Here is a 27,502-nt window from a genome sequence, read left to right on the forward strand (position 1 = left end):
AGTTGCTTCTTTGCACCTGACAGGGGTGGGAGTTTCCCTGGTTGGACGTAGCGCGTGGAAGGAACACGTTATTCCAACCAGTTCCTTTCCCCTCCATCAGGCGCCCCGGCTGGCCAGGGGGAGGCAGTTTTAGAGACCAGGATTACTGCTTTTCAACCACTTGAAAGATGTGACATACAAACTTGCTGAGGACCCAAAAGAAAAATGTGACGTTTGCCCCGAGACCCAAACTAGTGAAAATAGCAGATCTACAAGCTCACAACGCAAGTAAAAAAAATCACAATATTTGCCTTTGTGATCGGAGTAGTAAAGTAAAAGTCACCTCACCTCGTCAGTATTGTAGAGGAGGAGGGGTGTGTTGTCTGTCTGTCTGTATTTAGGAGCAATATTTTAATGGTCTCTTAGTTGAATACAAGTAAGACGCGCAAACGCGGGAAGCGAACGCAGCTCGTAAATTGCAATAACAACAATTAGAATAAATTACGTACTTTTTAAGTTTTTTTAAATTAAATGTTTTTTTAAGTTATTTTTTTAGTGTGTGTATGTGTGCGTGCGTGCGTGTTTCTTTTTTAGGTATTTCTTTTTTTGTTTTTTCTTTTTAAGTTTTTTTTAAGTTAAGTTTTTTTTTAAGTTAAGTTTTTTTTAAAGTTTTTCCTTTTTAAGTTTTTTTTTTAAGTTAAGTTTTTTGTGTGTGTGTGCGTGCGTGCGTGTGTGTGTGTGTGTGTGTGTGCGTGCATGTGTGTGTGTGTTTTTGTGTGTGATACAGCTGCGCCCTCTGGTGGTGGGCGGGTGGTGTTACAGCGTGACACACAGACACACAGACAGACAGACAGACATGATCTGCTGGGTCTCATAGAAATGCTCACTGCATTCGCAATAATGATCAGGGAGAAATGTAACTTATATTATGTTGTATAACATCCTGTGAATGTTAAGGTCAGTCATAGTCCATGAGAACGTGTAGTTGGGTTAATGACTGTTACTTGATTTCATGCCATGTGGTAAGATCCACTCCCTATAAGGGAGACTCCAGGGGCAGTGAGTGAATGTGATTCAGTTGGACTTGGAGCAACGAGCTGTAAGCACCTAGCTAGGGGAGATGCCCGTGTCGGGGTGCATACTTAGTTTAGACTAGTCATTGGTTAGACATGGGTTAAGGTTAGGTTTAGGTGTGCTGCCCCGTGGGAGGTTAGGTTTAGGGTGAGGGTTTGAGATAGGTTGTAGTTGTAGGACTAATGACTGGTCTAACCAATGACTAGTCTAAACCAAAAACTGTCTAAACTAAGTACTGCACCCGCCGGTGTCACCTACCGTATTTAACATTTCTTAAGTTCCTAACTTCCTAGGTTGTTTAAGTTAGTTTAGTTTGGGGCCGGTGCATACATGGGTTAAGGTTAGGTTTAGGTGTGCTGCCCTGTGGGAGGTCTAATGACTGGAGGACTAATGACTGGTCTAACCATGAATGACTAGTCTAAACCAAGTACTGTCTAAACTAAGTACTGCACCCTTAGTTTGCCTCTTATTTTGAGTTGTTATTTAAAGGACCACTTTACCACTTTTCAGCCTATCTTCATATAATAGGTCCTCACTAATAATCTTGAAAAAATGGCGCAATTGTTTTCCTACTCGGTCTGTGTCTCATAGGAGGGCTGTGGGCAGTTCAGAAACCGTCTTCCAGTGACATCATCGATGGGGAATCCAAGCTAATAGAAACTGCAGGCTTTCTAGTCCTGAAAAGTTGCAATGCGAAAATGGAAGCCTTCGTTCTCACGGTAATGAAAATCTAAAAATCTTTGTAAAAATAAATCTGCCTAATGATGATGTCACTGGAAGACGGTTTCTAAACTGCCCACAGCAATCCTATGAGACACAGACTGAGTAGAAAAAAAACGTGCCATTTTATCATGATTATTAGTGAGGACCTATTGAAGATAGGTTGAATAGTGGTGAAGTGGTCCTTTAAGGTCACACAGAACGTGTTTTATTTTTTATTTTATTTTTGCTGAGTTTCTCCATCGGTTTTCTGAAAAACACGTCCAGTGTGCAACCACCTTAACTGTTGGTGGAAGATTTGTTTCAAATAAATCCCCCAAAACGTTGCATCTCTGGACTTTTTGGAGCCTTGGCCGTTACTTTACAGTACCACTGATACGTGCGCAAAGGCTAGAAAGTCAACACACGAGACACAAAGGAAACATGGATCACAATCTGATGGGAAATATATAGAGGGAAATTCACTGCTTTGTATAAAGGGGATTGAACGAGGGAACCAGCAGCAGGTGTGGAGATGGACATAGGGACACCAGATGAGGGTGTGTGTGTGTGTGTGTGTGTGTGTGTGTGTGTGTGTGTGTGTGTGTGTGTGATTGGAGATTCTGACTTTCAATTGTACATACGTTTTGTTTTGATTGTTCAACTTTTTTCTTTGGCAATTTTAATGTATGTTTTCTCATGCCAATAAAGCCCAATTGAGTGTGTGTGTGTGTGTGTGTGTGTGTGTGTGTGTGTGTGTGTGTGTGTGTGTGTGTGTGTGTGTGCACGTGCGTGTGCACAGACTGCACAGTACAGTGCACACACAGTGAGAGAGAGAGAGAGAGAGAGAGAGAGAGAGAGAGAGAGAGAGATAGGATTTATATCTTTAAATTCTGCTATTGGGTAAGAAGCTTTGGATGGCCCATATGTTCAAAATACATTTTAATTGGCAGTTCAACAATAACTGGGCCCAGAGAAAGAGCGATCAGAGCGGTGGTCAGAGCCTGAACATGCTTCTAGGATCAACGTCGGGAACCATGGAAAAGATCTGAGCACTCAAAAATGAACAGAGGAGAAGGAGACGACAGTTTTTCTTTTGATTTCTAATCTGTTTGCATTCCAATCAGCATACAAAAACTGGTATACGCTTCTTTCATCACCGGCTTAAAGGTCAATAAACTCTCAGGGACTCTGCAAAGACATGCTCCATAGATCCTGTCCTCTCAGGGACTCTGCAAAGACATGCTCCATAGATCATTAGATCCTGTCCCTCAAGAGAAAGAAAAATATTCACACCTTTGTCACACCCTGTTTTAATCACTGTCATGTTTCACAGTCGCGCCTGACAAATTACAGCTTGTCTGCTGCCAGACGTACTCCCCAGTCTGGATGTTACTCCTGTAGTACTACTACTGGCTACCAAAACATCTTTATATCAAATTTCAAATAGTTTGAATTGCTTAATAGTACCCAGGAGACTGAGCATTTGCACTTTTTTATTACTTACTATCACAAGCTGTGTCAGTCAGAGTCTATCGTCAGAATGGCTGATTCCATGATGTTTGTAAATCATGGTAAAGAGTAAAACATTTTGTATCTTTTTGTTATTAACCTGTAGCAGATATTTCTCGTGTACAGTCTCAAGCCTTGAGAGTCTCCTTCTATTGACAGATGCATCAAATTGATCCGGTCATCAAATGATTTACTCGGGAATGCATCAAAAACAAATGTCCATGAATCCAAGGCTTCATGTGTGTAATTGATCCTTTTTTGGGTGAACTACTCCTTTAAGAGCTTCAGCAACAATCAGTGCACCTCTCAGCACCTGCGCATTGATTCATGACTGAAGTTGTTTCAGTTGTCTCTGAAGATGGTAATTAGAGCACACTTTTTTCCCACACGGCCCTGTGATGAAAGCTTGATTTTAAAACACACAGATTTGAACAGGTTTTTAGGTTTATTTATTTAGCATGTAGTACAAAAGATAGACAATACATATCAAAAAACAAAAATACAATGCAAGGAAAGGAAGAAGCCAGCTGGCTTATTTGGAATCCTTTCCTGTATGAGGTCAATTGATTTAAAACAGATTAAAAGTTCAATTAAGAACAATACAAAAGTCTACAAGTTTGGCAAAGGGGGGCAGATGTGCAATAAATAAATAAAAAACACAGACTGCACAAAAAAGGGAAATAAACAATACAAACAACAAACACACAAAAGAAAATATAACACATCAAAGTAAATCATGTAATCTACAGAGAGGAAGAAATAAGATATTTCTTTAGATGTTTTTTGAATATTGACAAGGATAATGAGGATTTAAGTGAAGCATCTAGGGAATTCCATAGATGAGGGCCTATAGACACCGGAGTCTAGCTGCCAATGCAGCCACAATGTGGGACAGCGTCTCAATTTGTGGGACACCTGAAAAGTCATGGAAATGTGCCACTCAAAGTGGGACGTACTCTGGACACCCTAGCTGGATAGTCATCACATGGCGGTGAAAGACGATGCTATGCTAAAAATAACATGGCCAAGTGGGGGACATATGTACAGTTAAAGCAGGAAAGGAACCATATTAGGGCAGGCCCAAAGAAGAAAGGATCACAATGTCCATTATCCAAATTTATAAGAATCATGCAGCTAAATGGAAAGGCCTTAATTAATATAAACCAACTAAACTCATTCTGTCTGTCTGTCTTTACTGCCAATTCATCTGATATTTTCTCAACTTTTGATATTGAAACGATATGAAATATGGAATAATACCAGACTGCTCGCCTCAAAATAAATAGCGCCCCCTAGTGGCTCTTGGAATAATTTTCAAACTGCTAGTGCTAGATTATCATACTGACAGACGTAATCCTAAATTATATTCTGTCATATTCAAGGGCTTTTGGAGAGAAATTAGACAGACTCCTGCAGATTGTGTGTGTGTGTGTGTGTGTGTGTGTGTGTGTGTGTGTGTGTGTGTGTGTGTGTGTGTAGCCCTTTCCACACCTAAGTGCAAAACGGTCGACAGCCACGCACTTCTTAAACTCTGCGCAGCTTAAATTCCGAGTTTTTAGACAGCTGGTGGATGGAAAAGAAGCTCCACCTCCGCAGACTTTTTGCGCGGAGGAGAGCGTTTCCGGGAATCTGGCCGTCGCGCAAAAAGTCCGCGGAGGTGGAGCTTCTTTTCCATCCACCAGCTGTCTAAAAACTCAGAATTTAAGCTGCTTCTTTCGATAGTGTGGCAGCACCTGTGTGTGTGTTTGTATTTTCAGCTAGTGCTCGTTGACGCTTGTTCTGTCAAATAGGTCTATTCTAAGGTATAGCATATACTTGTATAGACATATCACCCTGTGCTCATACTGTGCACAAATGTATTAGCCTACAATAGATCTTTGTGTTTGAACACAAAATGCATTTGTAGAATCCAAAAATGTTGCACACAATCACACAATCATTCTACAGTTGTGGCCCCCGACCTAATCTAGTTGAATACCCCTGGCCTAAACGGTTAAACCTAGTAACCTAATGTTAACCTCAGTAAAACAGTGCCAAAACTTAAACCTATCCCGTCTTCAACCGATTATCCATAGTTGGGTCATCGGGGGCAACCCAAGCCCCCAGTAAGGCTATCCAACGTTGAAGCTGCCACTACCTGCTGGTGAAAAGAGGAACTGCAGCACTTTCATGGAGGTGGACGGACGTTCATGACGTCATGTGTGTCAGCAGAACATGACGTTTGAGGTCCCAGGCTTAACTTCCGCTCACTCGAGCCATTGAGTTATAATTGTACTTCCGGCATGTCTTCCGGGTGCTTCAAAACGCCACTGAGCAACTGTGTTACTTAAAACTTTATATATACTCTATGGGGGCAACAGGTCCACCAGACTGCCCTCTCCTTTATACTGGGGTCAACAGGTCCACCAGACTTCCCTCTCCTTTTAATACTCTATGGGGTCAACAGGTCCACCAGACTTCCCTATCCTTTTAATACTCTATGGGGTCAACAGGTCCACCAGACTTCCCTCTCTCTATGGGGGCAACAAGTCCACCAGACTGCCCTCTCCTTTATACTGGGGTCAACAGGTCCACCAGACTGCCCTCTCCTTTATACTGGGGTCAACAGGTCCACCAGACTTCCCTCTCCTTTATACTGGGGTCAACAGGTCCACCAGACTGCCCTCTCCTTTATACTGGGGTCAACAGGTCCACCAGACTTCCCTCTCCTTTTAATACTCTATGGGATCAACAGGTCCACCAGACTTCCCTATCCTTTTAATACTTTATGGGGTCAACAGGTCGACCAGACTTCCCTCTCTCTATGGGGTCAACAGGTCCACCAGACTGCCCTCTCCTTTATACTCTATGGGGGCAACAGGTCCACCAGACTTCCCTCTCCTTTTAATACTCTATGGGGTCAACAGGTCCACCAGACTTCCCTCTCTCTATGGGGTCAACAGGTCCACCAGACTTCCCTCTCCTTTTAATACTCTATGGGGTCAACAGGTCCACCAGACTTCCCTCTCTCTATGGGGTCAACAGGTCCACCAGACTTCCCTCTCCTTTTAATACTCTATAGGGTCAACAGGTCCACCAGACTTCCCTCTCTCTATGGGGTCAACAGGTCCACCAGACTTCCCTCTCCTTTTAATACTCTATGGGGTCAACAGGTCCACCAGACTTCCCTCTCTCTATGGGGTCAACAGGTCCACCAGACTTCCCTCTCCTTTTAATACTCTATAGGGTCAACAGGTCCACCAGACTTCCCTCTCTCTATGGGGTCAACAGGTCCACCAGACTTCCTGTAGAAAAGGCTCTGGCAGTGGAAAAGTACTGAGCCAATTGAACACTATGGCAACCCCAGCCTAGGCTTGATTAGGGGAATTCCATACACCTGCTAAAGCCCCCACACCTGTATCTTGATTAGAGCAGTCTCCAAACTCCCCACTCAGTCACTCTCCAGCCACTCACTCACACAGACAGTCATTCCAAGCAGAGACTCTCCACTTCACCAGGACTTTTCCTCCTTTCCACCGTTCAAGATCACTACAGTCCTTCCAATGTGTGTGCGTAGATGCACATATGTAAGTTTCCTTGTACTTTGAGTTAGATGTTTACAGACAGACCACACACATCCAATGTTATGCCCATGTACCCTGTGTTACCAGTAAAGCACGCTGTGATTTCAAGTCCTGTGTCCGTGTTCTGATCGACACCCCATACTGGTGAAAGTATCCAAACCACCCACCGTACTCCACTACAATTTGGACCTTCGAGCCGGATCAGTTATCAGTATGGCTTCAGGAGGAGAGACCCCCCGGCGTTCCACACGTCCTAGTCACCCACCATCTCACCTAGGTGATTATCACATGAGCTACCAGATGTCGACACAGTCACAGGTACATGGGCATGAAGAGGAGGAAACGAGGAGAGCGTATGAATCACCTCGGACCCACATTAGCCCCCAGGAAATGATGCTACAGCAAATACTGGAGACAGCTCGTCAGCAAAGCGAGATAGCTCGTCAGCAAAGCGAGACTGCTAAGCAACAAAGTGAGACGGCTAAACAACAGAGCGAGATTGCAGAACAAGTAATCAAATCCCATTCCGCCCGGTCCTCCGCCCGAAGCTCCAGACAGGCCTCTGCACGCCACTCCCTTCAGTCTTCAGTAAGGTCGTCCAGACAAGTGTCACGACAGCAGTCCCCGACTCGCCTCCTACAGGTTAGTTATCCAGAGCAGTCCCGCTCTCCACACCAAGCCCGAGCTGAAGATAGTCAAGTTTCATTAGCCGCAGAACTGTCTGAGCGATTAAGCACCATTCCACAAGACAAAGAGCAGTCCACACTGCCTCCGCCAGTGGAGGAGGACGATGAGGATGAAGATGAAGAGGACGATGAAGACGATGAGGAAGAGAAAGAGGATGATGAAGCTTCGCTGTCATGTCACTCACGCATCTCACAAGTCGTCGCACAGTCATCTATTCCAAAGCCCCCAGACTCTATTAAGTCAGCTGTTCACAAGTCCTCACCAGTTGCTACCCAGTCAGCTGTCCCCAAGCAGGAGTTTCATACACGCCAACAACCTCAATCGACCCCCCAAGGCAGGTTGCCTGATAACCCAAGTCAGCTTAGTCATCAGTTAAAGTCAGTCAAACCAGACCCAGGCCCCCCTCAACAACAACGTGGGTTTTCCTTCCCAACGCACTCTGGGCCATATCCTCAGCCTAACCCCGGTTACCCTCAAGTTAACCCAAGTGGCTTCGCACAATATCCCCCTGTGATGTTGATGCCACCGCAGCTCCAGGTAGAGGGTCCAACCTTCCCAGACTTTACCAAGGAGGACAGAGCTCAGTATGTTGAACTCCGCCTTGCTCTTCGCACTCTCCTGCAACCCAGCCAACCTGAGCATTACAAGTATGCCATCTTACTGAAACACGTCAAAGTCCCAACAGCCCATCGACTCATCCTAGCACATGCAGAATCCAGGACCCCTTACACTCTTGCCTTAGAGACTCTTGATGATCGGTATGGCCGTCCATACCAGTATGCTCTACGGGAGATAGAGGAACTGGAGTATCTTCCCCCTATAAGAGATGATAGAGCCTTAGATGACTTCTCCACCAGAGTCCAGTCACTGGTTGGGATGTTAAGGTCCCTAGGTAAGGATGGCAAGGAAGAGCTGCGATGTGGCTCCAATGTCAACCGTCTCTTAGGCCGACTTCCCAAAGAGAAACAAGAACGGTTCCGTCGCCATCAGTATTACAAAGACCCACATAAGCTCAAGTTCACCCTGATTGAATTTTCCGACTGGTTGAGATCAGAGGTCAGATGTCTGGATTTTGACTACACCAAGCAACTCACCGAGGAGAGGAAGATCAAAACCAGATGGAGATCCGAGACCACAACTCTGCTCCAGGGGACTTCAAACCCGACCCCAGTCACCACACCAGCCCCATTTCCCCAATCACATCTCAGTGAGCCCACTAATGTTGTGAAAGGGAAAAGCCATTGTGCCTACTGTGAGATGGAACATCACCTTAGCCAATGTCCAGAATTTTCCAAATTGACCAAGGAGCAGATCACAGACTGGGTGAAGACAAATAAGAGATGCTGGCGGTGCGGCCGCAACCATTTTGCATCAGCTTGTGACCTTAAGAAACCCTGTCCTTTGTGTAAGTCCAAACACCTTGCTGTTCTCCATGATGTGAACCAGAGGGATCAAGTGAATCACAAGCCTGTCGACGCCACAATGTTTGCTGCCTCCTCTGCCGATGTCAGATGTCGACCAGTCTAGTGCTTCAAACCAAGTGATGCTCAAGGTTGTTAGGGTCAACCTGCATTACAAGGACAAAGTACTGGATACCTACGCCATCTTGGATGATGGGTCTGATAGAACGATCCTGCTCCCATTTGCAGCCCAGTACCTTGACATTGAAGGTCATCCTGAAGATCTCCCGCTCCGGACAATACACAAGGGTGTGTCAAAACTGCATGGTTTTTGTGTATCCTTCCATGTTTCCGCACCAGCACCTTACCAGAAACTCCACAAAATCCAGAATGCCTTTACAGCACCACAGCTTGGTCTTGCTGAGTACACATACCCCATTTCCCATCTCCAGACCAAGTACCGACACCTCCGAGGCCTCCCACTCTCCCCAATCAACCGTGCTCAACCAACTTTGCTGATCGGCTCTGATCATGTGAACCTGATTGCAGCACTGAAGCCAATGAGAATGGGTCCACCTGGTGGACCAGCTGCAGTAAAGACCCGCCTTGGTTGGGTGCTCCAAGGCCCAGCTAATTACCTCAGTAAACAACTCCCATCCTCCTACTGCCTATTCACTTCAGCAACATCATCAGATGCTCAGCTGTACAAACAGGTTGAGCGACCGTGGCAACTTGATGTCATCCAGAAACAGGAGACGGAGGGATATGTCGCAAAGCTCCAAGTCAGTACAGAAGAAGCCCCAGTCCTTGCACTCACTTCTTTGGCCCCAACTCTTGGCGTTCCTCTGGAGGGTTTCACTTCCTACGAGGATCCGGTAGAGTCCACCTGTCAGGCCCTTCACGGGGCGGCCTCCACTACTGAGGCACCTACAGCTGATGATTGTGTATTGGCAGAAACTAAGATCCTCCAGAAGGCACAGCTGGACAGCTCCGGAATGGATCTGAAGAAAGTATCAAGTGTGAGACCAGCACTACCCACCCGCCAGCATGTCACACTGTTCCCACAAATGAATGTGTCCCTCGGACTCATCCGAGTCGGAGGACAGTCACGCTGCATCAGTGAGTTAGAGGAAGGAGTCATCCATCCGATAGCCCAGCACCAAAAACACCCCACCGCCCAGACGACTGTCCGTCAGTATCACCAAACCACCAGACCACCAGAAAACGGGTGTGCCCTCTGGGCAGAGGGACGCTGTTTCTGCAAGGTCCAACCGGATAACGACCCAAACAAGATGGAAGATCCACCGCCGGAGGCACCAGATCCTCCTCCCCCTGCCCCCCTACCTACTTCAGCCAATCCTCAGCTCAAAGCCAATCCTCAGCTCAAGGCAAACCCTCAGCAGGAGGTACCGAGCCCCAATGACCTACCAGTTGTTATCAATCCAGCAGATGACAACAAGATCAAATTGAGCATTTTCTTTAGAGCTAATTCACGTGGTGAATTAGGGGGCGGCTGTAGAAAAGGCTCTGGCAGTGGAAAAGTACTGAGCCAATTGAACACTATGGCAACCCCAGCCTAGGCTTGATTAGGGGAATTCCATACACCTGCTAAAGCCCCCACACCTGTATCTTGATTAGAGCAGTCTCCAAACTCCCCACTCAGTCACTCTCCAGCCACTCACTCACACAGACAGTCATTCCAAGCAGAGACTCTCCACTTCACCAGGACTTTTCCTCCTTTCCACCGTTCAAGATCACTACAGTCCTTCCAATGTGTGTTCGTAGATGCACATATGTAAGTTTCCTTGTACTTTGAGTTAGATGTTTACAGACAGACCACACACATCCAATGTTATGCCCATGTACCCTGTGTTACCAGTAAAGCACGCTGTGATTTCAAGTCCTGTGTCCGTGTTCTGATCGACACCCCATACTGGTGAAAGTATCCAAACCACCCACCGTACTCCACTACACTTCCCTCTCCTTTTAATACTCTATAGGGTCAACAGGTCCACCAGACTTCCCTATCCTTTTAATACTCTATGGGGTCAACAGGTCCACCAGACTTCCCTCTCTCTATGGGGGCAACAGGTCCACCAGACTGCCCTCACCTTTATACTGGGGTCAACAGGTCCACCAGACTTCCCTCTCTCTATGGGGGCAACAGGTCCACCAGACTTCCCTCTCCTTTTAATACTCTATGGGGTCAACAGGTCCACCAGACTTCCCTATCCTTTATACTGGGGTCAACAGGTCCACCAGACTTCCCTATCCTTTATACTGGGGTCAACAGGTCCACCAGACTTCCCTATCCTTTATACTGGGGTCAACAGGTCCACCAGACTTCCCTCTCTCTATGGGGGCAACAGGTCCACCAGACTTCCCTCTCCTTTTAATACTCTATGGGGTCAACAGGTCCACCAGACTTCCCTCTCCTTTTAATACTCTATGGGGTCAACAGGTCCACCAGACTTCCCTCTCCTTTTAATACTCTATGGGGTCAACAGGTCCACCAGACTTCCCTCTCCTTTTAATACTCTATGGGGGCAACAGGTCCACCAGACTTCCCTATCCTTTTAATACTTTATGGGGTCAACAGGTCCACCAGACTTCCCTCTCCTTTTAATACTCTATGGGGTCAACAGGTCCACCAGACTTCCCTCTCTCTATGGGGTCAACAGGTCCACCAGACTTCCCTCTCCTTTTAATACTCTATGGGGTCAACAGGTCCACCAGACTTCCCTATCCTTTTAATACTCTATGGGGTCAACAGGTCCACCAGACTGCCCTCTCCTTTTAATACTCTATGGGGTCAACAGGTCCACCAGACTTCCCTCTCCTTTTAATACTCTATGGGGTCAACAGGTCCACCAGACTTCCCTCTCCTTTTAATACTCTATGGGGTCAACAGGTCCACCAGACTTCCCTCTCCTTTTAATACTCTATGGGGTCAACAGGTCCACCAGACTTCCCTATCCTTTTAATACTCTATGGGGTCAACAGGTCCACCAGACTTCCCTCTCCAGTCCAGCGCAACATTAGTAACTTCATCCTTTGGACTCCTTCCAGTGGGACGTACATCGAGGTCCTCCCTGTAGGGAGACGCTCGACTCGAGAGGGCTCCTAAAATGTAGGCTACACGCAGTATAGAGGGTATGCACATGCATGAAGTGAATGGCAAACCGAGTGGCAAAGTGAGTTTAACATTGCTTACAGTTGGGTGCCACCGATATTGTCCCTTATCATTTGACCCATTTAGGCCTGACCTCAACATTTTAAAAAATCATTTAAAAAATAAATAAATCACGATTTAAAAAAAAATAGCAGATCTACAAGCTCATAGCGCGCCACTTGGTGGCGCGCTATGAGCTTGTAGATCTGCTATTTTTCAATAGCTAAATTATAACATAATGTTTAAAACACCAAAAGGGGTTCCCGCCCAAAATGGGTTAACTGTCCTTTTGCGCAGATCACGCAAACCTCAGCAAAAAGAAAAGGACAATATCGATGGCCTCCAACTGTAATGTTGTTTAATGCAATTAGATATGATTTCTCTGTTTGGATGTAGCCCAGAAAGTAGTTTGTAGCCACTCAGTAGGCGTTCCTGCATAACTTCCTGGTTTGATGATGATGTCACGCGCATACCCTCTATACGTTCATTGGATTTACAGGTTGACTAAATATGGAAACAACAAAGTCACACCTGATCAGCTCAGAGACGGATGACGTGTCAGTTGTACAGTTTACAGCTGCATGTAACCACAACTTCCCCAAGTCAAATTATAAGTTACTATCCACGCGTGTCACGTCATGTGTCAACCAGGGACTTGCACACATAGACATCAAAGGGGGCTTCAGCCCCTGCTCTCTTTTTTTTTAAATGTTTTTTTTGTGGCTTTCGCCTTTATTTTATTTATTTTTTTATAGAGGGACAGACAGTAGGCTGACAGGAAATGGGCAGAGAGATGGGGGGGGGGTGACATGCAGTGAAGGCCGTCGGGATCGGGAGTCGAACCCGCAGCACACTGCCTTGTGCTACCGGCCAAGGTGCCTGGACCGCTGAGCCACGGCCCAGGTCAGCCCCTGCTCTTTTACCCGTCTGTAAAACAACTGCCCTCTCCAGACCACGGATGCAGCATTTACTATGGTGGAAGAAATGCCACAGCGTTCAGGAGAATAGCTTCCCCCCCCCCCCGAAGTCTCCTGAACTTGAACACAGTATTTTGCGTTGAACAATTGTTTTTAGAAATCCATGTCGTACACCGCATCTCCAGTAGCTCAAGAGGGGGTGCATATACTTAGTTTAGACTAGTCATTGGTTAGACATGGGTTAAGGTTAGGTTTAGGTGTGCTGCCCCGTGGGAGGTTAGGTTTAGGGTGAGGGTTTGAGATAGGTTGTAGTTGTAGGACTAATGACTGGTCTAACCAATGACTAGTCTAAACCAAGTACTGTCTAGTGCTGGTTTGCACCCCGAAAATAGCAGATCTACAAGCTCTCAACGCCTTGCAGCGCGACGCGTTGTGAGCTTGTAGATCTGCTATTTTCGCTATTTTTGTCCAAAAGTGCCCTCTTACGGGCTTTCAGCCCCTGCCCCCTGTAACACTCTCTGCACGTCCCTGGTGTCAATGCATGTTATGTCTTCATAGTGTAGTCAGTTGATACTTTAAAAATATAGTTTCTATAACTTTTTATGGCCTAGTAAAAGAAAGGGTTAAGGTTTAGGGTCAGGGTGTGAAATAAATCAGATTTGCTTTGCAGTAAAACCACAAAACATTAAGCTGTACCGTTGCGTGACAATGTGAGCTGACGGTTGAGCCAGTTCAACAAGATCAAGCAGGTTTAGGCAAACACTTACAGTAATAGTGACTAGTCACTGAGTCACGTGACGTGTGTCACAGACTCACAGCTAGGTCTGTGATATGTAATTAATAGCGGTGGCCTATATAATCTGTAAACTCACTCCGGTGTTACATTTTGACAGCAAATTTTGATTTAGTTTAGTCATAGTCTTGTAAAAATGTCATGTCAAATGTCATGTGTTAGTCATCTGATTTTGTCGACCAAAAAAAGATATCATTTGGCAGTCCTTGATGGCGTCGTAATGACTGATTGCATGCTGAAAATAGCCAATCCACAAGCTCACAACGCGTCGCAGCGTGCGGTGTGAACGGTGTGAGCTTGTACAGTTGGAGGCCATCGATATTGTCCTTTTCTTTTTGCTGAGGTTTGCGTAATATGCACAAAAGGACAGTTAACCCATTTTGGGCGGGAACCCCTTTTGGTGTTTTAAACATTGTTATAATTTAGCTATTGAAAAATAGCAGATCTACAAGCTCATAGCGTGCCACCGAGTGGCGCGCTACGAGCTTGTAGGTCAGCTATTTTTGAAAAATCGTGAAAATATTTATTTCAGAAAACTGGAGGATTTAGAAGGATTTTTTTAAATTTTGAGGTCAGGCCTAAATGGGTCAAATGATAAGGGACAATATCGGTGGCACCCAACTGTAGATCGGCTAGTTTCGCAACGAACCAAACATAAAAATGACTTGTCTCTTAGTTCTACTCCTGGATCCCTTCTCCACTATTCCGTCCAAGCAATTTTAGTCTAGTTTTTATTTGTTGACGAAATTGTCAATTGAATTAGTCAATATAGTTAGTTTTAGTAGTTTATCAGTGAAAACTGTTAGACTAAAATAATACTGGCAACATCCCATACAAAGAAACGAGAGCATATTACACCCGTTCCAGCCCAAATGCTACCCGTGAAATATCAAACCGATTGAACTAGCAATGAGAAAGTTGAATGCACTTAAATGTATTATCTGACAGATGCCACAATACAAAGCATACACATACATACAGAATGTAGGTCTACGATATAGATATAAGAGAAGATGTTTATTGTCACTGTATGGAACATACAACAACATTGTGTTTAGTGCAAACAAATAGCAGCATCAGCAAAGAAATACAGATAGAGCAACATTATGCCATAAACTGTTAGGGCCGATTCATACTCCTATTTTACCGCTGTTTCGGCGCTGTAGTGCCGAAATGATTTCGGCTCCTCAGAAATTTTCAGTAGCACCGAAGAGCCGACTTTAGGACGGTACCCGCCCCCCCGAACCTCAAATGACGTCACATTGTAGGCTACAGAGCCGAACCCACTTTTATTCGGCTCTAAAATAGGGAGTATGAATCCGCCCTTAGTCCATCATAGTCAAGTTGTCATAGTCTGTTGTCAGATAAAACATCCATAATACAAATACAATAAATGTTAAGAGAAAAACCCTTGAATATTAATATTAATATTCTGTATCTAATTCTCATTAATATGGCCAAAAAAAACAAACAATTGGCATCCAACGCATTTGCTATATTTAAACTCAGATACAAAAGGAGACACACACACAACACTTGTTTAGATACAACAGTAGGCTGCCTATTTAGTTGGCAAACAATGTCACCTCGATGGCTTGGTTGGTTCAGGAGTTCAAAACGATTGTTTAGCAGTTGTTCCTGCTCCTAAAATGGACCCTGCTGAAGCGAGGTGCATTGCACAAGGAAATGTTTTTCATTTGCTAGCACCGAACAGTAGGCCTACACCACAATATTCATAACCGTTGTACGATACGATACAATACAACTTTATTGTCAGCTTTCACTGACATTTGTTTTGCGTCCATGACGTCACCGTACAAGAAACAGACAAGACAGACACGATACATTACAAAAGATACATTACAGGACACACATCACAGCAGCAGACCAAGAACAAGGAACAAGAACAATAGAACATATCCTCTTGGTTTACCGATTTTGGTTTAAAAGCAGAACAGACTGGTGTACAAAAGAGTTCTTTAGCCTGTTTTTCTTATATTTCGGGACTCTAAACCGCCTCATGGAGGGCAACAGTTGTGGCCTGTGGGGTCATATTGTTGCCCGCTTACCGGACCTCAGTTTCGTCGGGGTGGTCACATGCTACGAGGTTATGAAATAGTATGAATGAGATAAGAACAACATACAGTATACAGTAGGACTATTACTATTACACACAATACAGCAATACAACAATATTCTCAAGACAGAGCTTGACGTCTCTTTAATTTAAAATCGGACCTGTCTGAAGTGAGTGGTGCAACAGCACCCCCTGTTCCTTGGAGTGGTTGCACCACTCAAAAATAGGATAACAGGCCTGGGCCATGGCTTAGTGGTCCAGGCACCTTGGCTGGTAATCCAGTCTGGCAGTGTGCCGCGGGTTCGACTCCCGATCCTGACGGCCTTTACTGCATGTTACCCGCCCTCATCTCTCTCCCCATTTCCTGTCAGCCTACTGTCTGTCCCTCCATAAAATATATAAAATAAAAGGGCGAAAGCCACAAAAAAAAAACATTAAAAAAATAAAATAAAATAGGATAACAGGATGTGAATGGTAGTGAATATCGTATCATTGTGCTGTGCAGTGTTCCTCACTGTCTGCTGGGTCCCAGGATCATATGAATGGTAGTGTATATGGTATCATTGAGCTGTGCAGTGTTCCTCACTGTCTGCTGGGTCCCAGGAGCTCTACTTGAGGTGAAAGAAGCCAGAGGACTTGGTCGGTGCTGCCATGAGCATGTTGGCTTGATTCTTGTGGGTGATGTGGATCTATGGAAAAAATAAAAAATCAAACCAAAACTATAAATGTCTAATAAAAGCGTTATCAAACAACCTAAGGACATATTGTGTGAACATTGAAAGAAAAACTAATTCATATATTTTAGCAATTTACAAATGACAAAACATACAACAAACAAAAATGTCAATTTTTACAAAGATTGATGTTTTTAGTTATTTAGGCAGATTTTCATCCCAATGTCACTAAAGACAGTTTCAGACCTTCCAAAACAAACCAAATTCAACTACTTCTCCGCGTTAAGCAATTACAAATTGGATTTTCTTTTTAAGATAGTCACACCAAAGTGAGTGACACCCACAGCCACAATACCAGAGGGAGCGACAACAACCATCTGGTACCACCCACCTCGAACAAACTTTACAAACAAAATTATCTTTGTACTGCTCTGCCACAAAGGTGTGGAATGCCCAGACACCATCCCTTAAAATATGTGGATCACTGGCTTCTTTCAAAACAGGCCTGAGAATCCATCTTTCAGGAGACCAAAACGGGCAGGTAAACTCACTTCTCCCGTATAAAGGTGAAGGCATTCACAGGTAAACTCACTTCTCCCGTATAAAGGTGAAGGCATTCAAAGGGTAAACTCACTTCTCCCGTATAAAGTTGATTGCATTCAAAGGTAAACTCACTTCTCCCGTATAAAGGTGATTGCATTCACAGGTAAACTCACTTCTCCCGTATAAATGTGAAGGCATTCACAGGTAAACTTACTTCTCCAGTTTAAAGGTGAAGGCATTCACAGGTAAACTCACTTCTCCCGTATAAAGGTGAAGGCATTCACAGGTAAACTTACTTCTCCAGTTTAAAGGTGAAGGCATTCACAGGTAAACTCACTTCTCCCGTATAAAGGTGATGGCATTCACAGGTAAACTCACTTCTCCCGTATAACGGTGAAGGCATTCACAGGTAAACTTACTTCTCCAGTTTAAAGGCGAAGGCATTCACAGGTAAACTCACTTCTCCCGTATAAAGGTGAAGGCATTCACAGGTAAACTCACTTCTCCCGTATAAAGGTGAAGGCATTCACAGGTAAACTTACTTCTCCAGTTTAAAGGTGAAGGCATTCACAGGTAAACTCACTTCTCCCGTATAAAGGTGATGGCATTCACAGGTAAACTCACTTCTCCCGTATAAAGGTGAAGGCATTCACAGGTAAACTCACTTCTCCCGTATAAAGATGATGGCATTCACAGGTAAACTCACTTCTCCCGTATAAATGTGAAGGCATTCACAGGTAAACTTACTTCTCCAGTTTAAAGGTGAAGGCATTCACAGGTAAACTCACTTCTCCCGTATAAAGGTGAAGGCATTCACAGGTAAACTTACTTCTCCAGTTTAAAGGTGAAGGCATTCACAGGTAAACTCACTTCTCCCGTATAAAGGTGATGGCATTCACAGGTAAACTCACTTCTCCCGTATAACGGTGAAGGCATTCACAGGTAAACTTACTTCTCCAGTTTAAAGGCGAAGGCATTCACAGGTAAACTCACTTCTCCCGTATAAAGGTGAAGGCATTCACAGGTAAACTCACTTCTCCCGTATAAAGGTGAAGGCATTCACAGGTAAACTTACTTCTCCAGTTTAAAGGTGAAGGCATTCACAGGTAAACTCACTTCTCCCGTATAAAGGTGATGGCATTCACAGGTAAACTCACTTCTCCCGTATAAAGGTGAAGGCATTCACAGGTAAACTCACTTCTCCCGTATAAAGGTGATGGCATTCACAGGTAAACTCACTTCTCCCGTATAAAGGTGATGGCATTCACAGGTAAACTCACTTCTCCCGTATAAAGGTGAAGGCATTCACAGGTAAACTCACTTCTCCCGTATAAAGGTGATGGCATTCACAGGTAAACTCACTTCTCCCGTATAAAGGTGAAGGCATTCACAGGTAAACTCACTTCTCCCGTATAAAGGTGATGGCATTCACAGGTAAACTCACTTCTCCAGTTTAAAGGTGATGGCATTCACAGGTAAACTCACTTCTCCCGTATAAAGGTGAAGGCATTCACAGGTAAACTCACTTCTCCCGTATAAAGGTGAAGGCATTCACAGGTAAACTCACTTCTCCCGTATAAAGGTGATGGCATTCACAGGTAAACTCACTTCTCCCGTCTTAAGGTGAAGGCATTCACAGACGACAGTTATTTTTTCCAATCTCCTTTTTGAGTGGTGCAACCACTCCAAGGAACAGCAATGTCCCATAGGGACTATGGGACTATGTGACTATGTCCCAATGTGAGTACCAGTAGGGGCAAAAGTGGCGCTGTTGTGCCAGAAACAGAGAGAGAGATAGTGTTGCACTGTTGCCTGCTAATTACAGAGAGAGAGAGAGAGAGAGAGAGAGAGAGAGAAAGAGAGAGAGAGAGAAAGAGAGCACCACCTGCTTTATTTTATTTTAATTACTTTTTTCATGTCATTGATATTATGTTGTTATGTTGTTGTTTGTCATATCTGTGATTGTGCTTTGGCAACACTTGTAAAATGTCATGCCAATAAAGCCTGTTGAATTGAATTGAATTGAATTGAATTGAGAGAGAGAGAGAGAGAGAGAGAGAGAGAGAGAGAGAGAGAGAGAGAGAGAGGGGGGGGGGGGGGGCAGGGGGAGAGGGGAGTTGCACCACTCAGTTCACACGTGTGTATTTCTTCTACTTGTGATTCATCAGTGTTTCATCTTTGTTGATATTGTATTTTGGCAGGTTTTTTTATGCCACGTTGATTAATTGAATACATACTGTACAGGACAAACAATGGAAACAGGTCCCCATGCCGGACTTGCCAAGACATGCCCACAACGGGACGCCCTGCTGCTCCTGCACTTTTCTGCGTTGTCCTCTTAGCTCTAAATGTCTGACGGTTCCTCTGTGCTGTTTGCATTTCTGTCTAATAACATAGTAAATCAATCAATCAATGACATACCCAAAATAGGGACGCCCCTCTCTTTGATACTACAAACTATACAGTTGGGTGCCACCGATATTGTCCCTTATCATTTGACCCATTTAGGCCTGACCTCAACATTTAAAAAAATCCTTCTAAATCCTCCAGTTTTCTGAAATAAATATTTTCACGATTTTAAAAAAATAGCAGACCTACAAGCTCGTAGCGCGCCACTCGGTGGCGCGCTAGGAGCTTGTAGATCTGCTATTTTTCAATAGCTAAATTATAACAATGTTTAAAACACCAAAAGGCGTTCCCGCCCAAAATGGGTTAACTGTCCTTTTGCGCAGATCACGCAAACCTCAGCAAAAAGAAAAGGACAATATCGATGGCCTCCAACTGTAAGTGCCATGAGGTCAAGTCAAGTCAAGTCAATTGTATTTCTAGAGCACATTTAAAACAACCAAGGTTGACCAAAGTGCTGGACAAAAAACATATACAGTAGAGAAAATGCACAAGAAGATACAGTAGCAAGTACAGAACAAAACTATAGAATGGGAGAGCACAGCAACACATGATAAAAAAAAAGGCATAGGTGTTAAAAGGCCAGGGAGAACATGTGTGCTTTTAAACGAGATTTAAAAATGCCCATAGAAGGTGCAGCTTTCACAACTAGTGGCAGGGTGTTCCAAACCCTCCAGCCAAGAATTTTACAGGCAGCCAGTGAAGGGAAGCTAGGATGGGGGTGATGTGTTCAGGCAGCCAGTGAAGGGAAGCTAGGACGAGGGTGATGTGTTCAGGCAGCCAGTGAAGGGAAGCTAGGATGGGGGTGATGTGTTCAGGCAGCCAGTGAAGGGAAGCTAGGATGGGGGTGATGTGTTCAGGCAGCCAGTAAAGGGAAGCTAGGATGGGGGTGATGTGTTCAGGCAGCCAGTGAAGGGAAGCTAGGACGGGGGTGATGTGTTCAGGCAGCCAGTGAAGGGAAGCTAGGATGGGGGTGATGTGTTCAGGCAGCCAGTGAAGGGAAGCTAGGACGGGGGTGATGTGTTCTTGTCTACGGGTGTCTACGGCCAAGAGTCTAGCAGCGGAATTTTGAACGACTTGTAGTCTGGAGATAGATGAGGCGGTGCATGCCATACTGGGACGCCCTGCTCCTGCAGTGTCCTAATTTGATACAGCAACTGTAGCCAAATATACTACTACTATACTACTACTACTACTACTACTACTACTGCTACTGTTGCTACTACTACTACTACTACTACTACTACTACTACTGCTACTGTTGCTACTACTACTACTACTACTGCTACTACTACTACTACTACTACTACTACTACTACTGCTACTGCTGCTACTACTACTACTGCTGCTACTACTACTACTACTACTACTACTGCTGCTACTGCTACTACTGCTGCTGCTGCTACTGCCTTGGCACCATGAAGAGCTACTGAGAGGCACATCTTGCCAGCAAGGTGCTAACTAGGTGCAACTTCCCATTGGCAGCCCATTCATCCAAACAGAAAAGCCATATCTAATTGTATTAAACAACGTCAAACTCACCAACATTGCAGCTGTACGAAAAGCTTGGATTATCCTCTTTCTATCTGACTGCAATGTGTTTGTTTCATAAAAATCCAGACATGGATGGATGTCATGAGCTACTTCCTGACAAGAAATACCTTGCAGGTGATTTATTGTCTACAGTGTAAAAAGTGTCAGAGTTTGGAAGTGCTCGTTATCAGTAAAGCAACCTCATTGGACGACCTGCTCTACCTCCTGAGCCACAGCCGCCCAGAATAAAAAATAAACTTTTGAATTATGTTCTGCAGATTCTGACTGGACGGGTTTGTAAATGTCTTGATTTAATTGTCACTAATGAATAACTTACAGTGCAGGCGGGTTGCATCCAGGGTTCCCCGTCAATCTGCATGGGCAGCGCTTTGTGGGTCCTAGTGCACATGGACACAGTCACAGGGTTACAGGGTGTGTGTGTGTGTGTGTGTGTGTGTGTGTGCGTGCGTGCGTGCGTGCGTGCGTGCGTGCGTGCGTGCGTGCGTGCGTGCGTGCGTGCGTGCGTGTCTGCTTGCGTGCGTGCATGTGTGCGTGCGTGCACTTTTACTACACAAAATGTCCCCACAAGTATAGTAGAATTTCAGAAATAGACATTAAGGAGCAATTTCCCTGGTCCTCCTCACAAAAGAGAAACGTTTTTCTTTTAGATAGTCCAGATTAGAATTAGAAAAAGGTTGAGTTTGCGGTCACGGTAAGTATTAGATGTTAGGTTTAAGGGTTAGGTTTATTAGGTAGGTATACTTAGGTCGCTTTAGGGTTAGGGATAAAAATGGCAGAGAATTGTAAAATATGCATTCATAAAATTGCTGTCATTGTTGACAAGTATAGTAATACAAACGTGTGTGTGTGTGTGTGTGTGTGTGTGTGTGTGTGTGTGTGTGTGTGCGCGTGTGCATGTGCGCGCACGTGTGTGTGCCGTGTGCGTGCGTGCGTGTGTGTGCATCTACAGTGAGAATGTACAAACATTCCCATGTCATTCCATCATGTTTTGGACAGCTAATACACCAGATGTTGTTGTGGTCGATGAAGAAGAGTCCATGGAAATGTCTGTATTAGAGATAGAGCTTATATTATCGTAGAGATAGAGCCTGCACCTTTCACCACAGCCTAGACTAGACGAAGCCTTTATAACCACGGTCATTAAATACCAACAAACTTCTACATACCACCTCAGAACTAGGTTGTAGGTGCAGAACATTAGTTGTTATATTTGGGACATACTGTGCACACAGACTGGTTGTTAGAGGTACTTGGGATGCCCAAAAAGGCTGACAAAGTGTTGTGGTGTCTCTGCTATAATTGGCAGCCACCATACATGGCGGAGACGCTGTTACTTGCACAGTATGCGTGCGTGCGCCCCGGCATCTGCAGGGGTCAGTAGGTTGCATGTGTGACTGTGTGTGCGTGTATGTGTGTCTGCTTGCGTGCGTGCGTGCATGTGTGACTGTGCGTGCGTGCATGTGTGACTGTGCGTGCGTGCGTGCGTGTGTGACTGTGCGTGCGTGTGACTGTGTGTGACTGTGTGTGCGTGCGTGCGTGCGTGCGTGCGTGCGTGCGTGCGTGCGTGCGACTGTGTGTGCGTGCGTGTGACTGTGTGCGTGCGTGCGTGTGACTGTGTGTGCGTGCGTGTGACTGTGTGTGCGTGCGTGCGTGTGTGCATGTGACTGTGTGTGCGTGCGTGCGTGTGACTGTGTTTGGCGTGCGTGTGTGCGTGTGTGTGACTGTGCGTGTGATTGCATGGCATCTGTAAGCAGAATGCTTCCTGAACCTGATGGTGATCTCAGAGGTCTGGGCCAGTCTGCGTCCGGCGCTCTTCAGTCCAGAGTAGATCTGACCCAGCTCTATGGCTCCCTCCACCCCCACCACCTCCAGGCGCCGGTCGCTCGTATCTGTGGAGACGTAGAAGAACAATCACACCATATAATGTGAAGTCGAGCGGCGGTGCCTTTGAAGTCAAGCACAGTTGTTGACTTAAGCAAGGGGTTGTGTGTGCGTGTGTGCGTGCGTGCGTGTGTGCGTGCGTGCGTGCGTGCGTGCGTGCGTGCGTGCGGCGGTGAGTGCGTGCGTGCGTGCGTGCGTGCGTGCGTGCGTGCGTGCGTGCGTGCGTGCGTGCATCCCGGCATCTGCAGGGGGTCAATAGGTCGTATAAGAGGTGGTCAATTATAGGTCCTACTCTAAACGGACAGACTGGACGGACACAGGGACACACGTAGCCATGTGAAGGAGCGGCGTGCGTGCACCTCTCAAAAAAAACACACAAGCAAAGGGTTTGACCATTTATGAGCAACGACGTCAATACAAGAGATATCTGCTGCTTAACGGAATGAACCTACTGTATAAATCTCATTGTTCTCAGTTCAGTTTCAGTTTATTTTATTTAAGTACAATATCACCCCAAGGGGTCTCTGTGCACTTTACAGCATCGATACATAAAACAACAAATCAAAGACACAAAACATAGCAATAAAAAACATAGTAAAACATGGTCAAATGTGCAGCTATGGATCATAGCTATGCATGATGAATTCCTGTTCTGTTCTTTGACTATATATAGACGTGTCTATTTGTACGTCTCTAAATGTTTTGATGAATTGAACAAGGTGGACCCTCTTGTAAACAAGTGTAATGCTTAATTGGGTCGTCCACTCACAGTCAACAGTCTTTGTATTGAGTTTGTGCTTGAAATGTACTGTAATTCTGCAAACTGTTAATAAATATTGCAATCAATCAATCAATCATACAGATTAAAACTAGGCAGAACTGTATAGTGCATAGAAAAGAAATGTGTTCTTAGCCTCGACTTAAAAATGTCCAGGGAGTTTGCATTTCTGACATCCTGAGGGAGAGCGTTCCAGAGACAGGGGGCACGATGTGTGAATGCTCTGCCCCCAACCGTTATTTTATTGTGTGTTGAGACGGTGACATGTAAGGTGGTGCGAGTCCGTTTAATGGTTTATAGGTCAGGAGGAGTATCTTGTTCTGACATGTTGGACAATCATATCATTGCTCTCGGGCATCAACCGCCTATCTCTATGTTTGTCCTCCTCCCTCGACCAGCTTGCACCCGTTCAAACCCGTTCTGTCTCATTCACCCACACTGCTCCCTGGTTCACGGATGAACTCAGTAGCCTCAAGTCCAAGGGCCGGCAGCTGGAAAGGCTGTCCAAGAGGACAGGGCTCACCGTTCACTCCGACATGCATAAACAGCATATGCAGCTCTATAAGGACACCATCAACTCCACCCGCACCTCTCACTACTCTGGAATCATTCAGTCAGGCAGTGGCAACCCCAGAGTACTTTTCTCCACAATAAACAAACTACTCAAACCCATGGACACCATTTCCCACTCCTTCACCACTGAAAAATGCAATAACTTCCTAACCTTCTTTCATGAGAAGATCAACAATATTCACAGCCAGCTGGCCACCTCCCCCCCCGGATCTGAACCTGAGCCTTCCATACCCACTCCACACTCCTTCTCCTCATTTATTGACATCTCACCCTCTGAGCTGTCAATTGTTATTGCAGGCATGAAGTCCTCAACCTGCTCCCTGGACCCCCTCCCCACCTACCTCCTCAAGGACTGTCTCCCCACTCTCTCACCACTCATCACTAAAACAATAAACTCCTCCCTTTCCTCTGGTTTCGTACCCCCTTCCCTAAAACTTGCCTCCATTACACCGATTCTAAAAAAACCCGGCCTCGACCCTGACTCCCCCAACAACTACCGGCCCATCTCAAATCTCCCATTTCTGTCAAAAATTCTGGAACGAGTCGTTGCAAACCAAATCACTACATACCTGGAAACAAACAACCTCTACGAACAATTTCAATCCGGCTTCCGCACCAAACACAGCACTGAAACTGCCCTCCTCAGAGTCACTAACGATCTTCTGCTATCTGCTGACACCGGTTCACTCAACATCCTCATCCTCCTTGACCTCAGTGCCGCCTTCGATACCATTCACCACTCCATACTCATCTCACGCCTCAAAACCACCCTTGGAATCACTGACACTGCCCTCTCCTGGTTCCAATCATATCTCACTGACAGACAGCACTTTATTTCCATCAACAACTGCCAATCACTCACGTCAACTGTCACCCACGGCGTCCCCCAAGGTTCAGTACTTGGTCCCCTCCTCTTCACCCTGTACATGCTCCCCCTTGGTCAGATACTCCGCACTCACGGTCTCCGCTTCCACTGTTATGCCGACGACACACAACTGTATCTCCCCTGCAAAACCATCACCACCATCACCCACTCCACCCTCACCTCCTGCCTGACTGATATCAAGACATGGATGCAAACAAACTTTCTGAAACTCAACTGCAATAAATCTGAAATCCTCATCATTGGCCCCGACTCCCTCACCCGCTCCTCTCATGACTTCTCCCTCACCATTGATGGCTCCACTGTCACCCCCTCCACCCGAGTCCGCAACCTTGGTGTCATCCTTGACCCCACCCTCTCCTTCCAGCCCCATGTCAACCAGATCACCAAAACCGCCTTTTTCCACCTCCGTAACATTGCCCGCCTTCGTCCCATGCTATCCCACACTGCCGCTGAGACACTCATTCATTCCTTCATTACATCCAGACTCGACTACTGCAATAGCCTCCTCTATGGTGTCACCTCCAAGGTTCTCAGAAAACTGCAATATGTTCAAAACTCCGCCGCCCGCCTGCTCACCAGAACCAGATCCAGGGACCACATCACACCCGTCCTCCGTGAACTCCACTGGCTCCCAGTCAAATCCAGAATTGACTTCAAAATACTCACCATCACCTACAAGACCCTCAACAACCAGGCCCCCCTCTACCTCTCTGAACTCATCCACCGTCATGTCCCCTCTCGCTCCCTCAGGTCAAGCACTGCCAACCAACTGGAACCCCACAAGTCCAACAAGCGCACTTGGGGAGACAGGGCCTTCGCAGTGGCCGCCCCTTCTCTTTGGAACTCACTCCCAACTCACATCAGATCTGCCCCCACCTTCGAAATGTTCAAAAGCACACTCAAAACCCACCTTTTCAAACTGGCTTTCCCTACATAACCCCCCCCCCCCCCACACACACACACACACCCTTCTTGTTTGTCCTTTTTTGATTTTTGATTTTGATTTCTAGTTTTTAACCTTTTAAACCTTTTTAACTAGTTTGACACAATTCTAATAAAAATGTCTGTATTAAAATGTCTGTAAAGCGACTTTGGGTACCCAGAAAAGCGCTATATAAATCGTATGTATTATTATTATTATTATTATTATATTTTTTGGGGGCTTTTTGACTTAATTGATAGATAAGCCTATAGAGTAGGTTCACAGGAAATGGGGAGAGAATTGGGGGTCGTCGGGATCGGAACTCGAACCCACGACACGCTGTCAGGCTGCGTGCCCAGACGGCTACGCCAGCCAGCCAGCCAGCCGCCCGGGTCGTGTTTTTCTTTTTTTTCTTCTTTCAAGTTCAACGGGTCTTCTTGGCGCTGTCAGAAGACACCATTCATTCTAACTGACCAGTGGTACTTGGCCTCAGACCATCCAGGGTCGTCCTGCCCTGGCTGACCAGAGATGACCAGTCAGCTGCAGTTAAGGTTACGTGCAGTTCAAATTCCCCACTGAGCAGATGACTAAAGTGTAACTTAACCCAATAAAACATGGAGAGCATCTGATGCATAGCTGATGCATAGCTTATGCATAGCGCCATGGTGCTATGCATAAAACGGCCCTGAATAATAGTCACCTCCATCAATCCCAATCAGTGTGGCGGGTGCCATTCCCTTCAGAAGCTGGCTGTACTGGCATTATGCACAAAGCTATTAAAGGCAAAAATGATCTGGCCTGGGCCGTGGCTCAACGATCCAGGCACCTTGGCCGGTAGTCCGAGCCTGGCAGTGTGCCGTGGGTTCGACTCCCGATCCCGATGGCCTTTACTGCATGTCATCCCCCCCCCCCCCCCATCTCTCTCCCCATTCCCTGTCAGCCTGCTGTCTGTCCCTCTATAGTCTTGCGTTACCAGATTGTTGACTGACTGTTGATTTTCAAATGCTTCATCATACAGTCTGGACCAACGGAAGAGCTGTCATGAGTAAGCGATAAAGCGGAAGTGGAGCCTCCTCCCCACTTCCGTTTCGTCTTTACAGTCGCGCAAATTTATTCTATGAATAGAAATCATCTAAGCATATATAGCTTGTTGCTTAGTAGAAAAGAAAATACAAATGGCAGCTTCCTTACTCAGCTCATGGGGGCTATAGTTCCAGACTCTATATAGCATTCAGAGATTGTGGAATAGTTGTCTGGTTACGCGAGATTAGTCCCTCTATAAAAAAAGTTAAAACCTATATATATATATATATATAATAAAAAGGCAAAAGCCACAAAATAGACCAATCTACAAGCTCACAATGCGTCGCACGAGCTTCTTCTTCAGATCTGACATTTTCAAAATACTTTGA

At 45.6% G+C, this 27,502-nt stretch overlaps 1 protein-coding gene across 3 annotated transcripts in view; it reads right to left on the reverse strand.

Moving 5' to 3' along the window:
• Positions 1-14,817: 14,817 nt before the first annotated feature.
• dgkab (diacylglycerol kinase, alpha b) overlaps positions 14,818-27,502 on the reverse strand; it is a 53,506-nt gene continuing 40,821 nt past the window's right edge. For 2 of the 3 annotated variants that reach the window (XM_079511247.1, XM_079511246.1), the window contains 4 exons: positions 22,819-22,939; positions 21,367-21,427; positions 19,328-19,475; positions 14,818-16,562 (listed from right to left, as the gene is read on the reverse strand). In XM_079511247.1, coding sequence (XP_079367373.1) covers positions 16,456-16,562; positions 19,328-19,475; positions 21,367-21,427; positions 22,819-22,939 — 437 coding nt within the window. In that variant the 3' untranslated portion in view covers positions 14,818-16,455. The remainder of the gene's footprint in view (positions 16,563-19,327; positions 19,476-21,366; positions 21,428-22,818; positions 22,940-27,502) is intronic. The other variant, XM_079511248.1, reaches the window with a different exon arrangement.

Source organism: Electrona antarctica (assembly GCF_951216825.1).
Source record: "Electrona antarctica genome assembly, chromosome: 9".
Classification (NCBI taxonomy): Eukaryota; Metazoa; Chordata; class Actinopteri; order Myctophiformes; family Myctophidae; genus Electrona; species Electrona antarctica.